Below are 15,145 nucleotides of genomic sequence, written 5' to 3' on the forward strand. Positions count from 1 at the left end.
GAATTCCCAAGCTAGGTCATAAAAGGCCATACAGCTTCTCAGAACACTCATTCTAGGGGAAGGCAGCATCCCGTCGACTATCCTGAGACTGCCCTGCTAGAGAGCCGTGCAAACCCCTTTGGATGATGGTCTCAAATGAGCCTGCTTCCAGCCATGCCCACCATGTGCCCGACATGTGAGTGAAACCAGGCTGGACTCTCCAGTCCTGCCCATCTGCCAACTGAATACCACTGAGTGACCTCAGTTGAAGCCACAGAGCAGAATTGCCCAGCCAAGTTCTGTCCTTATTACTAACCAACAGATTGCATGAGATAAAATGACTGTTTTAAGCCACTAAGTTTTAGGATAGTTTGTTCTAGGCCATAGATGACCACAGTACTGCTCTAGGTTAGAAAGGGGAGAGAACTACATGCAAGGAAGTGCCAAGCCTAGAGAAACCTCTGACTTCGGTTTGGCGCCCTCTGCAGGAGCCATGAATAGAAATGTTTTATCTCCCATTTGGGACTTTTATCTGGTGAGAAAAGCCAGAGCTAGGAGGGGCCTCCTTAGTGATGACATGGCCCAGGGTTCTCAACCATGGTGGAGACGTGGGGTATGTGGAGGTAGTAGATTGACTGCAATAATTTCCCCAATGTTCACACCCCCCTGTATCCACACCTCTCCAGTGTACTCTGCAACTCCTGCAACTGGAGTGTGCTCCCCACCCCTTGATTCTCAACTTGGCCCTGTCACTTGCTTTGGCCAATGACATGTCAATAACTGTGGCAGTGGCAGTTGTTTCCTCTCTAGCAGCTCTGCCTTTGCCATGACAATATGCCCAGGCTAAGATGCTAGAGGACAAGACACATGGAGCCAACCTGCCCGAGTTGCGCCAAGGCCATCTTAGATCAGCTGAACCTGTCAACTGCCAGGCACGAGAAGGCGCCCAAGCAAGACCAAAATCTGTCCAGCCACCCATTTTAAATCGCCAATCGAGACTCGTGAGCAAAATAAATGCATATTATTTTAAGCCATGGAGTTTAGGGTTTGTCATTATAGTGACAACAGTTAAAAGAGCATTAAACTCTTAGGTGATGAACGTACACCCCCACTTCCCCACTGAGACCTGGCTCAAGTCTAACTATTTCCACCTGAGGAAATGGGAGCCATTTGTAGAATAAGCAGCAAAGGATTCCTGGCCTAGATCTCTTGACATGTAATTATATTTAATCTAAATTTATTAAGCACCCATTAGGTGCAAGACACCACAGAATTAAAAAGGAATGTGGCCATGACCCACCAAGGAGTTTGCAGTCTATCAGCAAAGCCAAGACCTCAAGACAGACGTGGGCACTGTTGGTAACAAATGTGGAATGGAAGCAGGAGGCAGGGTCCCTACCAGCCATCGAGTGTCAGTTCCAGGGAAGGAGTATGGTGAGCTAATACTAGGATACACCTAGGGATTCAATTGCAGTTGCACCCTTACATGGTTCTCAGACCCAAAACTAAGCCTGCCTTTCCAGAACAACTGAAATGACCTCAAGTGCCAGGTGGCTTACTAAAGTCATCCTTTAGTTCTGAACTTACCTTTTAAAACTAAGGTGTGAGTCCTAAAAAAGCATAACACCAAACTGAGGAATCAATTTAGATAATCAGGGTTAAGCACAAAGGATTCTTTAAAGAACCGTACATTTTGCATAATTTCTATTAAGAAAATAAAACCCACAAGGACAAGAAGTGTATTGCTGACCTTCATTTTTACTTAAATATAGTGATCTTTTAAGAGAATAAACAACAACAAAACTTTACACAGAAAATGTTTTGCATAAATGTAAACATGCACGTCTACTTCATAATTAAGCAAAATAAACTTTTAAGCACAAAATTTTAAAAACATTAAAGAATGAGACAACAAACCCAAGACAGAAATAACAGGAGCAACAAAAACACAAATTTCATAAAGCTTCAATTGGTCTTGTCTTCCAACCTACGGGTTAAGGCCTGAGTTTCAGAAATCCTACCTTCCTTGCCAAATGGAAATGTCCAATTTGGCTGTACTTAATATATATCCACATACCATATTATTACTCTTTCAAAATAATGTAATAAATACATCACACATACACACACCCACACATATCCTACTTAACCAGCCACTTGAATAGGGAAGGATTTTGGAATTTCAAGTTTTCCCACTACTGAAGAACATACATATAATACCACACATAGAAAGAATGATCCTGCTACAGAAATAAAATGGTTAATGAGTGGCATTGTTACAAATATCTAGTTTCTCTGTATTAAGTTTTTCCAAATCATGTCTTTACTGTGGGTCCTCAGATAATTTGGACTTAAGTCTTTATACCTTACCTAATGACCCACAGTACGGTAGACATAGAACAAAGAGAAGATAATTTTAACAATTCAGTTAGAAACTTCAAAATGATGAAAATCAGCATGGATACTTTTCAGCTTTCTCCAAATGCCTGGAATGTTTTCTCTATGTCTACCCTTTCTACTGTACTTGTTGGTTCTCTCTGCCTCCTCCCCACCAGCTATAAGCATCTGACTGTCTATGCCTGTGGATGTCCCAGAGGATGGAGATAAGAATGACGGTCCCTGCCTTTAAGGAGTTCACACTAACCAGAGCTTGAGCAAGGAAGTCAGTATGGACTCAGCATTCCAGCTGGTTGAAAAGAACAGAGGAAAGGTCCATGAAACGGCACCTCAGGAGTCAGGTTTGGGGAAGAGGAGGAGGAGAGACTGAGAAGGCACAGAGGCAGGAAGAACAAGACCAGTTTGCCTGGCATGAGGGTACTCGTGAGTAGTCTGTAAGGCCAATTTTTTGATTTCCAAAAACAAAAGATTCTTTACTGTGGTGGGTAAAGCTGGAGGGCAGGGGAGGGAATCACCGAGGGCTTTGTGCAGAGAACCAAACTGGAGCCAGGCTAGAGAAGACCATGCGTGTCGGGACGATGGGTGACAGGAGAGCCTGAAGCTCCGAGAGCTTGACTCGACAACCCAGTGCCACATGCAAGCATTTCCTATAGAACAAGCTTCTTTACCTGACATGCCCAAACCATAGTTCTAAACCTGCCCTAGCTTGAGCAAGTCAAGAGCAGTGAAACATTCCTACATTCAGTAACAATTCATGTCTCCCAATCATGACCTTCACCCTCCCTGAGCTGTCATTACTAAGGAAATATAAAACAATTACCAATTCATTATAAATAAGTTCCTATGTGCCATTAAACCCCCTGACACCTCCTGATGGGCTGAGAACCCACCACAGGGTACAAGTGTGGACCTATTACCTACACTTGGTAGAATAGTATGAGCGTGCTGTTGGACAGTGACTGCTGGTCCACATCTCCAGCTCACTGGGATCACTATGCAGTTAAAACAGGGGACACCATAAGGCTCAACTCTAACCAAGGCCACCACCTTGGATCAGCTAATTCCCTTCTAGGTCAAGACTGCATCCCTCCACTAGCTGGGGAAGGAGAGGCCATCTGAGTGGAGGGATCCCAGGAAGGAAAATCATATTTAATGTTACTGATACCTGCTAAACCAAAGTAGATGGAAATTTCTCCGGACATATTCATTCAAATTACAGAAATGGGACACTGCAAACTAATTATGGGACAATTTATCGCACATTCACTCAATATGAAACATTTACTAGTGACCAGTTTCCTCAACAACAGATTCACTTGGAAACTGCACAATGCAGAAGGCAACCTTGTGACTTTCTTCTACCTGTATATAAAAACTACAAATCAGTCTGGCAATCAGGCACAAACAGTGGTACAAATGCACGAACAGAGACACCTTATCAAAAGAATGTGCTCATTTCATATTGCAGAACTCCTATTTAGATTCTGGTTTCTGAAAACCTGCTGCTGGTTCATTTGTTTAGAAAGGTTTCCTCACTACACCTCTCTTCTACTCCTGCCTCCCCCACTACAATCCACTGAATGAGGAACACTTAATATGGATCTACTCAGAAGTAAAAGCCCCAAATTAGCTGGGTCATGTGTCAGTACACTGGCTGCTGGTTTAATCTGCTAACCCAGCCTCCTGCATTTAGGGACTGTCTGGATCTGAATTTGAGCTAGAAGTACACAACACTTGTCTTTTGGAATCCACTACAAATTCCTATGTACATCTGTAAGTCTCACGTATGAGAACCTCTGGTTCTAACAAATGAGACTCAAGGGAGGGGACAGTGGGAAAAGCCTGGACTGGGGGCAGGAGGCTAAACCAGCTGAGTGCTTCCCTTTCCTTATTTGTAAATGAGGGGGTTGAACTGCTAGGGCTCCAGGGTCCCGCCCAGCTGACACCTGAGGACTCCACCTTGAAGTCCATTTCTTCACAGGCTTGCCAGGCTGTCAAACAAAACTTCCTTACCACTTTGTTTCCACATTTCAAGTGGTTTTAACATACTTCTATGTGGCAGTCTGAGGTTTCCCCCTCTCTCCTATCCCTCAAAGACTGTTTCTCATTTCACTGGTGCAGACCACTTGGCCAAACTGGTGACTGCCAGGGTTTAAAACAGAATCACTGGCCTGGTGAAGATATGGCCTTTGAGTAACCTAGACCAGGGCACATTTGCCTGTTTTTCATTGCCAATGTTAACCAAATAGAAATATAATTGTTAGTTCTTCTATAGATCTACTTAAACCTTGAAACATGAGATTGTTCAAATAATTACACAAGAAAGTCACCCATCACCATTAAGTTAAAGACTTGAATATCTGAGAGCTTTAGGGCCTCGAATTCCTACTACAGTCACTGATCCACAGCATTTTCTCTTGTCAATGGATTCCATGCAAAAGTAGTCCGGTCTTGCAGTATATTTGTGCACCAAAAAGTTGATTTAGAAAGATCCAGCTCTAGTCATCACTGTCACTCCCAGATTCACTCAACTGCAAGTCATTTCCTATAAAAAGAAAACAGAATCAAACCAAAAGTACATAATTTAAAAATGACTTTCCCACATTTCTTTGGTTGATTGCCTTTGCTATCACGCTCTAGCAAAACCAAGCCAATTTGATTTAGCTCAGTGACAAAACAGGTGCAGTCAACATTTTGAAAGGAATGTTATTTGTGGTATCTGCAAAACAATTCTGCTTACTGAGATAAGAACAGGGGAGGAGTAGGCTAGACAGCTTTTAAATGTGTTAATAAATAGTAAGGAAATACTGTATTTCTAAATAACGGACTCACTGTCTAGAATTTTTCACATTAAGTTGCTTTATAAAAGCCAATACCAAATTAGGTTTCCCACTAGGGAAGCGAAACACTTTTTATACCTACAACATGCTAGTCCAATTCCCCTCTGGTACACCTCTGTCCAGGATATTCATGTTACTTTAAACCTGAAACCTTAACTAATGAGTGTTGTAAAGCCTCACATTTGTGTTTGGTGTGCAGAATTTAGATTTATACAAGCACTCAACATTTCCATCTGAGAATAAGAATAACAGCTGCCCAGTTGATACCGACTGGATTACAACAAAAGTGAACTGTGTTTCTGGATTGCTAATCTCTAAGCCACCTCTCCTCCACGTTTGTTCGGAGGTCCCTGGGGTCCTTCTTTTTCTAAGTACACACCTAATGTCAGATTTTTTTCATATACTTCAACCTACACAACTAATGGCAACAGAGTGGATGCAGCAATCTTTCTACTAAGCCATGCATTAAAGAGATAAGCAAATTTTTAAAAAATATATTTTTATTGATTTCAGAGAGGGAGAGATAGAAACATCAATGAGAGAATCATTGATCGGCTGCCTCCTGCACACCCCGTACTGGGGATCGAGCCCGCAACCCGGGCATGTGCCCTTGACCGGAATCGAACCCAGGACCCTTCAGTCCTCAGGCCGACACTCTACCCACTGAGCCAAACCAGCTAGGGCAGATTTGCAAAATTTTAAAGCAGTTACCTTCTTACTAAATATTTTTTTATTTAGTGCTTCTTTTTTTACTATTTGGTAATTTATTCCTTTCTGTTCAGAATTATCTTTGTCAGGATCCTTTCTTACACTTTAAATATCTCCAGGCTTATAAATTCTGACCTAAGATAAATAGAAGCTGCATCTGTGGCCTGACAGACCACCTTCCCGGCCAGAAAAGGGAAAGCACACTTACTGAGGGTGTTCATGAGCTGGTTGCTCCCCTGTGGCCGGCCGGTTCCATTGACAAGGGCCGGCCTGCTGTTGTAGGGCTGCTGGTGTGCAGGCTGGGGAGGAGAGGTAGGGCCGTTGTCCTCGCCTCCGCTGCTGGAGCTGTCGTCATCACTTCCCGAGGAGCTCTCAGAGTCTGAGGAGCTGCTCCCACTGCTGCTGCTCATCTGCTCAATAATGTCCACTTCAGCCCTCAGCTCTGGAATAAAATGGCACAAGTGTCAACAGAACAACCATTCTCAAGGCAGCACTTTTATAAATAGTAAATCTGCAAAACCAACAGCAATGAGGAATAACTTAAATGAACTCCTGCTTCTCAATTCCTTAAAAACGTACAAACAAAATGACCTAAACAAAAATACCTAACCTGTCTTCAGAGAGACAATGAAAACATTAAATTCACCCCAAATAACCAAAAAGCAAACTGCTTCAGGATGATGACTGTTCTATTTTGTCTTTATCTACTAAGAAAAAAATTGTGAATTAGATAATTAAACACCAAATAAGAGCCTCCTGCACATCCCTTATGCTAAGGGATTGAAAAATATTTAATTAGTAACTGGAAGGTCTGAGTGCTTGTTTTGGATCTAACCAGCAGGGAGACCCAGTGGAAGCCAATGAATTTTCCAAGACCCTCGGGAAAAATGCAGGGCCAGACAGACAGCACCTGGAGTGCTTTCCAGTTTTTATGTCCCACGAATAAATGGAAGCTTGCAGGAGGAACCACAGTGACTGAAGACAGATGGTGGAACATTCCTCCTCTGCCCTCTTTCTGTATTTGACTGGCAGTCCTGCCTGTCAGGTACTGCATTTTTTACAGACATAAAGCAGGGAAGGAAAAACATGTTTTACCCAACATGTCAATGTCACTGAATACATTAAGGATATAGAATAGATTTTCCTGCCCAAACACACCATGTGGCCTTAAACGGCTATGGTTCCTTTAAGAATAACTGGGAACAATTCCTGTTCAACTAAAGTGAAAACTCCCATAAATGACATTCCAATATTCATGAGGGGGAAAAAAATCAAGTGGCTTAACCACTTGTGCACCATGCAAAGACTGACTTTGTTTTGCTAAGAGAGCTCCTCTCTAAAGTGGAAAAGGCAAGCCTCCCAAGGACAACTCTCTCTTACCCTGTTTACTACTGTTATCTATTTAATTTTGTTTCATAAAATACGCCACTTAGCCTCATAACTTCCCAAAAGTATGAACAACTAATGAGATCCATTGCACAGAAGAGAGAGCAAGGTAAGCAAGCTTCTTTCTCAGGTATGTAATGGAGAGAGCCTCACCAGACCTCTAATCTTTTTAGGCCACTGTCCATTTCCACTGGTCCTCATGGTGCTTTCATATGTGTAAACTTGATGTCAGTAGAAAGTATTGGTCACGGTAACTTTAATGTCCCTCTAAGCTAGATACTATACTAACACTCGCACACCTGGCTTTCACCCTTAGCACCTTGGAATTTTCTTCTTCCAAAGCCTTGAAGGTGTGCAATAGGCCCTTCGCTTGTTTAAATCCTGGGCCTCTCAGCAGAATGCTGCGAAGATAGCCACAACTCAAGTCACTCTGCCTGGATGCTCCCTGTCAAACGAGGTGAGAAAGCCCCCACCCTCATCACTCTGGAATGGTGAACTCTGCAGAAACCGTCAACAGCAGAGAATGCCCACACCATCATGTCAATATTCAGCCCTGTGCTCTCCACAGAAACATCACCATACTACAAGTTGCTATCGTGCCTCCAAAAACTGCCCTCTACCTCTTTTGATGTCATCCAGCTGAGGTTCAGGTGAAGGGTTATCTTTCAAGGGCGAAGTTTTGGGTCCAACTGGAGGCTTTGTTGGAGCTCTGAATGGCATAGGTGGTGGGGGCGGAGGCGGCTGTGATGGCTGTGTTGGCTGTGGGGGACGAGCGGGCTGCTGTTCCATTCGGGCTTGGATTTTACTGCTCCCCTCAGCCCTGAAATGAGATACAGACATTAAACCAGAGGGACAAAGCCAGTGGTTCTCAAATTGGTCCAGGTGGCTGACCACTAGAAGTCTCTACAGAATTCCATGCTTTTTAGATTGCTGCAGAATGTTGCTGTTTATAATTTTATCACATGAACTAATCATTCAACAACCATCTATTGCAGTGATGGTGAACCTTCTGAGCTCGGCGTGTCAGCATTTTGCAAAACCCTAACTTAACTCTGGTGCTGTGTCACATATAGAAATTTTTTGATATTTGCAACCATAGTAAAACAAAGACTTATATTTCTGATATTTATTTCATATATTTAAATGCCATTTAACAAAGAAAAATCAACCAAAATAATGAGTTCGCGTGTCATCTCTGAACGCGTGTCATAGGTTCGCCATCACTGATCTATTGTATTCTAGTACTGCATCATGCACCAGAGATAGAGATGAATACAATAGACCCACTGCCCTCAGGAGTTCACGTTTTATAGCAAGAAGCAGATAAAACAGAAATGAGACTACAATGTGATTGTAAGAACCCATTTTTTAAAATATATTTTTTATTGATTTCAGAGAGGAAGAAGGGGAGAGAAATAGAAACATCAATGATGAAAGAGAATCATGGATTGGCTGCATCCTGCATGCCCCCTCCTGGGGAGCAAGTCCACAACCTAGGCATGTGCCCTTGACCAGAATCAAACCCAGGACCCTTCAGTCTGCAGGCCGATGCTCTATCCACTGAGCCAAACTAGCGAGGGCAAGAACCCATCTATATATATAAAACCCTAATATGCAAATAGACCGAACGGCAGAACAACTGAACTGGTTGCTATGATGTGTGCTGACCACCAGGGGGCAAGCGCAAAACATGGCAGGCGTTGGCAGCAGGTGGCAGAGTGTGGAACATGGTGGGTGTCAGCGGTGGTGGGATGGTGGAGCAGGTGAGCAGGGGTGCCAGACCAAGGTGGGGCAGCAGTTGCTGTCATTGGGGTGAGCCTCGGGTGGTTACTGAAAATTCTTTGCTCCCGTGCACCAGGGTCCCGCCCAGCACTCGCACCTGCTGCCTGCGAGCGGCAGCTGCCGGCCCCAATCACCCTTGAGGGCTTCTCCACCTCCCCCTGCTCCTGAGGGGCAATCAGGGCAGCAGCTGCCGCTCGCACCCACTGACAGCACCAGCCCCGCTTGCACCCACTGCTGGCACCGGTCCCAATCGCTCCGTGCCAGTGGGTGTGAGCAGGGCATGCGCCATCAGCACTTGGGAGTGGTGGCAGTGGGAGCAGGACTGCCAGCAGACAGGGGACTGGGGGCCACAGTGGGAGGGGCCGGGCGGGGGCATGGAGAATGGGCCGGGACCTGCCCCTGCACCCACTGGAGCCTTGAGGCCCACAGTTCCTTTCAAGGTGCACGAATTCGTGCACTGGGCCCCTAGTTTTAATAGAAAACACAACTGTTTGACTTGTAAACACTATAAAGTAATAATCATAAATGTATGAGTTACTAAATTAAACTAGCTCTTGAAATATTTGCAAATTTTTCCAGTATCTATGTACTGCTTACTCATTTTGTCACATACCAGCTCTAGCTGTATTCCACCCCAAACTGAGAAAATTCTGTCCATTAACAATTTCTTTTGTAAATAGACTAGCCTAGTACTTTTCAAACTTTAGTGTGCACACAACCATCTAGGGATCTCATTGAAACGTTGATTCTTACTTATCAGGTCCTGAAATTCTGCACTTTCAGCAAGTATCCAAGTGACAAATGCTGCTAGTCCCCAGATGACACTGAGTAGTAAGAGAAAGGCTCACAACCACACTGGAGGACTCACAGCGACAGCTGGCTCGTGGAGGCAATGAGTACGAATACCCTGAGCAGCTCTGCGGCAGCGGCACCAGCCTCAGGTGAGTCACCTGCACTTATCCTTGATCCCTTCGTCTGTGTGTATGTGGTGTTTAAGGATAACAACAACTCCTTTCTAAGAATTACTGACAAAGAGAAAAGATACTGCCATAAAGCAACTAGCACAGTTCCTGGCATGTAATAACCACTTAACATTGAGAAAATGAATGTTTTCACACTCATAAAGAATATGTATTATTCGATTATCCTTTCATAATTTTAAGTATATAAATTTAAGTTTTATCCCTTAAATGGTACTGTTTCAAAAATCATGAGATTAATAAAATCAATTTACTTATAAAGAACACCTCTTTACCCAATGGCTTTCACTTTTCAGGTTTTAAAAGCATTATTTCTTTCTATTACATTTGAGGAAAAGATATTTTATGGATTTGTCTGAGAAGACAAAGGTGGAGTTATTGAGATTATTGATAGGATACTGAATACCCAGATACTCACAACCTTATAAATAACTAAATAGATAATAAAAATGCAAACTCACATCACTCTGTATCTGGTTATTCACATACCTTGTTTTCTTGACCTGAATGCTGCTACTGAGTTTTTCCAGCACATATTCACCAGTGTCATGATTAATAATAAGCACACAGTCTTTCTGATAAGGCCGTTTGTTCCCCTTGAACACAGTCATTGGTGGTGTGGATCCCTATATGGCACAAAATGCATATGATCAAAACTAAACACAGCAGTTATGAATATAAAAAATAAATTTACAGGTGACTCTACCTCATCAAATCTTTTATCAGAGACTCAAAAAGAACTCCTGGTTTCCCAGGTAAAAATAAAAGGAAATAATATAGCAAGAACCTGTGACTGTACAACTGGTTCTAAGTAATCAAGAAAGGTAATATAAATTTTTAAAATTACTGTATGTACATTGTTCTAGGGATTTGGGAAATGTTACAAATAATAGTAAAGTGTGAAATGAGAGGAAAAAATAACCATTACTTGTATTACACTGAGAAGAGCTACTGAGAGATCTCTAATATTGCCTCATAATTGGAGAGTTCATGGCTTCCCTGTCATGCCAAGTAACCAACAGAGCATCTCAAAGGGCAGCCCATTATTCTGGTTAACTCAGAGGAAGTCCATCAGGCCACTCACCTGCCTGGGCCCTTTGATGACTACCCCATTGCTCTGAGGTCAAGTAATTAAATCTTTAAACCATCTAGCCCTTCAGCCTCCCCAGCACCACTCACCCATGAGCTATGCTGACTCCAGAGCAGAAGGCAGCTGGCATTCCCTGAAATTCTCAGTCTTTTTTATTCTATGACTTTAACAAGGCTTCTGCCTGTAACACCTGCCTCTCCCTCTTTTTCAATTACTCAACCTTCAGATCTACGCAAAGGTATTTCTTAGACAAACCTTCCCTGATTTTCTAAAATAAACATATGTTTTCTTATATTTAAATTCCATGACATAAACTCCACAGGCCAAAATATGTGCTTGTTTTATTCAAGACTGTATTCTCAGTGTCTAGTAATGGACCAGCATACAGTAGGTACTCAATTAATGTTTGCCAAATTCAGAACTTAATCCTTTGTACAGAATAAAAAACTATTTGGCTCCTCACTCATACAGTAGGAAGGGACCTTAGGAACCATTTATCTAACCCCTTCATTTTACATTGGAAAAGTATGCTCAAAAGGGAGATGATGTAACATGCCAAAGGCCACAAGTAATGAAACAGCAGTCTGAACTGGCGCAGGTGGTTTTTCAACAACACAAACTTTCCCAGGTCTCCTTGCCCAGAGTCTTTTCCTTCTGTCACTAGTGAGCAAGAACTAATTTGTTCCAGGGCAGGGCTGCGACATGCAATGACACATGTTCACACAGAGTATTTTGTCTAACCCTTCAGACTTTGTGAACAGAATGCTGCTTTGCGCAAGGCTTCATAAAAACCTCTCTTTCTGCAAGGGTCCTCAACTCGGCCTTTAACTGAGTTCCTCATCACTCAATTAGCTGAATGCTCTGAACCTCTGGTTCTTGCCTGAAATTATCAGCCTACACTTCACCCCAGATATTTTACATGAAAGATGTAAGTCCTGCTCCTGCCCACCTTGACTCCTGCCTTAGCAGCTCCACACTCCTAAACTGTGGTTGCTGTACATTAACATGGAACCTACGGCTTTTCTCTGTGGAGTTGCTTGGGGAAAAGCTACGCATGACTAAAAGAGGGGCTAGATATCCAGGTAGGGTCTTTGTCTACTCTGCAGTAAATGGGAGCCTGGGTAAAATGACAAAAAATCATTTTTAATCAAGCACCTGGGATGGATGCATTCTACTCAAACCCATATCCCAAATTTCTTTTTTCCTTATGCTGACATTTTAAACAGTAGGGAATTCAAATTGTAATAACATAAAATAGGAAAATTCATTTAAAACAACAACAACAACGGCATAAACTTACAGGGATATGTGGCAGTGTAATTGTGACTTCATCTCCTTTGCCAACCTGAAGCTCTCCTTCACAGGAGGTATCTATAGATGCTGGCTTAAAATCATCTACAGGGAAAGGGAGAAAAAAGCACTTATCCATCAGTTTACTTATACTAAGGGTTTTCTAGGCATTCTCATTTAAGCTTTATTCAGATAAATGGGAAATACAAATAATTTAGAATATTAAAAAAACTATTTGAGAAAAACTTCTAATGTACAAAAGCAAAGAGAATAGTGCAGTAAAACTCTGTGTACCATCATTATTCAGCCTCAGTAATTACCAACTCAGGACAATCTTGTTTCATCTATTCCTCTACACACTTTTCCTCCCACCCCAACTGGATTATTTTGAAGAGGAAAAAAAAAAAAGCTAGAATTTATGTACCATTTTATTAAGCAGAGATATTCCCTTCTCCCCAGTGACAGATGAAAATGAACGCTTATCATCATTATAAAGCGCTTTGTTAGGTTCTTGTGAGGATCAAAAGCAACCACATATTAATAAGATGCTGTGATTGTAAAACCCTATGTGAAATAGGGTTTTATAAGCTGCATCATCTAAGCTGATTTCATTTTGCTTAGGAACCGTCAAAATTATGATTTGCCACACTCAAGTTCCATAGCTTTAACAGAGATACTCCTGCAGACGTTCGGAGGAGACGGCTGAACTTGATCTCTAAAGGTTACTCCTGCCCGTACTTCTGAATTGCAGCTGCAGTCATCTCACTCCATGTTAACACACGCCCGCCTCAAACTGCAGGCCAGGTGCATATAAGAAGTGTCTCATTTAAATTTCACACTGCCCTTCACTCTACTAAAGCAACTTAGCAAACTGCTCAAGAGATGCTGGTCTCATCACATCCCCAGTATCCTCCCTCTGAGAGGGCTGCTCTGCTGTCTGTCAGTAGTTAGCATAGTAATGGCCTGCAAGTGACCACACAAAGATAGGCCTTCATTAACTGACACACCCCTTTCCTATGTGTTGAGTCACATCTATTAGCTCCTTAGACAAAAACAAGTCTTAACCAGCATTAGCATCACCCAGACAGGAAACCAGGGGCTTGTGAATCACAGAGGGAGGCTCAGTCAGCCAATTACTTAAAAGCCAAATCTTTACCCAGGACATGGGAAGGAGTGGGCGTGCCCTCCCTCAACAGAGTCTGTAATCTGGCAGAAAAGGATGGTCCAGCATAGTGACTATTTGGACATTTTCTAGGCCTGCTGTCTTGTGCTCCCCAGCATAGGTCAAGTTTTAACTTATTCCAGGCGCACACATTCTAACTTTATTCTGCACCTACAAGGGACTTGATCCTGAGTTAAAGTCAGGAAAGTATAAGTGACCTCAAAAGACATCAATGTCAAGGGAGGTGCGGAGAGCCGGGGGAGGAAGCCACTGACAGGGCGCAGAGAGGATGCGCATTATTTGGCTGCAAGAGGGAATGAAGCGCAGTGTCTCAGGGCAAAGACGGACGAGGGGAGAGCCGGGGAAAAGAGAATGAAACAGGAGGGAGTGGGAGGCTCATGGGCAAACAGAAGAGTCCTTTAAACGCGGAGAACTCGGGTGGGTAATCGAAAGGGGGTGGATTCGAGGAAGAACTGGGGTCTGATGTGGGGCCACAGCCTTTCCGCAGTGAAGAGGGGGTGAGCTGGCATAAAGGAAGGGCTGGCTGGAGCAATGAAAAGAGAAACAGGTCAACGCGCTTCGGAAGAAGCGTTTGGGGCCACGAGACAAGAATGGTTGGGGGTGACGAAGGGTTTGGTTTGGGAAGGGTCAGCTGGTGAGGGACGGGAGGGAGAAGGGAGAAAATCGAGGTCCCGGGGGTTCCGGGGTAAGAGAGGAGGGAGCTGACGTAGGCAGGGGATTCCCCGGACTTTGGAGGCCAAGGTTGGCGAGAGGCGGCCGGAGCGGCCGAAAGGTGCGGTGGGAGCGCCGACTTACAGCGAATGGTGTGGAAGGAGGCTCGCGGTCGCTTTTCGAAGCTCTCCCCGAGCCGCAGGCAGTGTTCCTCGCGGTCCAGCAGCGGGTTCGCGGTCCCGTTCATGGCCCCGCACGGGCCTCGCGCCCGGACCGGCGCTCTGCCGGCGCGGCACAGCACCGCAGCACACCGGGATTCCAACCGGCGCCCACCCGGGGCCGGAAGCAAGTCTCCTCCGCGTCGGGTTGGGGGAAGCCTCTGCGGAAGCAAGGCCACGGGACTTCCGGCGTCGGGGAGGTACTTCCGGGTTCGTGGCGGAAGTGGCGGAGGCGGTGCCATGGCAATAGAATTCCGCCGGGATTCTGAGGTCCTCGACGCCGGTTTGTCCAGGCTCAGGGTTTTTTCGCGGCGGCTCCCAAACTCTGTTTCCGAGGCCTGGGCCTGGCTGAGGGCTGAGTGCGCCCGGCCCTGCCGCTCCAGGTGAAGCTAGAAACTGATGACGGTGAGGCCAGAGCGCCGCGGGCTAGATCCACGCGGGTCTGACAGCCAGTGTGACCGGCTCTCCCCAGGCCCTAGCGGCCGGGTCCGCCTAGTTGCTCTTGAGTCTAAGGAGACTGATGGGTTCTCGGAATCCTATGCCACGACTCACTCGTTCTCTCCCTCCCCTTCGTGCCGTGTTGGCGGTGCGAGGGCCTCAGTCCCTGGTTGTGAGAGATCTTGTGAGTGCGACGAGAGACT

At 44.4% G+C, this 15,145-nt stretch overlaps 1 protein-coding gene across 1 annotated transcript; it reads right to left on the minus strand.

Annotated features, from left to right (window-relative positions):
• Window positions 1-3,496: 3,496 nt before the first annotated feature.
• Window positions 3,497-14,680, minus strand: EAF1 (ELL associated factor 1). Its single transcript, XM_006770187.2, has 6 exons — window positions 14,431-14,680; window positions 12,463-12,557; window positions 10,562-10,698; window positions 7,931-8,130; window positions 6,133-6,366; window positions 3,497-4,921 (listed from the first exon to the last, which is right to left on the minus strand). Exons 1-6 carry the CDS (start codon window positions 14,531-14,533, stop codon window positions 4,875-4,877), a joined length of 816 nt encoding a protein of 271 aa, XP_006770250.2. The 5' UTR covers window positions 14,534-14,680; the 3' UTR covers window positions 3,497-4,874.
• Between the last annotated feature and the right edge of the window lie 465 nt (window positions 14,681-15,145).

The sequence above is a fragment of the Myotis davidii genome, unplaced genomic scaffold (assembly GCF_000327345.1).
Source record: "Myotis davidii unplaced genomic scaffold, ASM32734v1 scaffold962, whole genome shotgun sequence".
NCBI classification, from domain to species: domain Eukaryota; kingdom Metazoa; phylum Chordata; class Mammalia; order Chiroptera; family Vespertilionidae; genus Myotis; species Myotis davidii.

What these genes read in the sequence shown, in the direction of transcription:
- EAF1 (XM_006770187.2), bottom strand. Translation starts at nt 14,533, where the DNA reads ATGAACGGGACCGCGAACCCGCTGCTGGACCGCGAGGAACACTGCCTG. An exon ending in CTCCTTCCACACCATTCGCT is followed by an intron (nt 12,558 to 14,430) that starts GTAAGTCGGCGC and finishes CTTTCCCTGTAG; the next exon opens with ATGATTTTAAGCCAGCATCT. An exon ending in CCAGCTCATGAACACCCTCA is followed by an intron (nt 4,922 to 6,132) that starts GTAAGTGTGCTT and finishes TTCTTTTTATAG; the next exon opens with GAAATGACTTGCAGTTGAGT.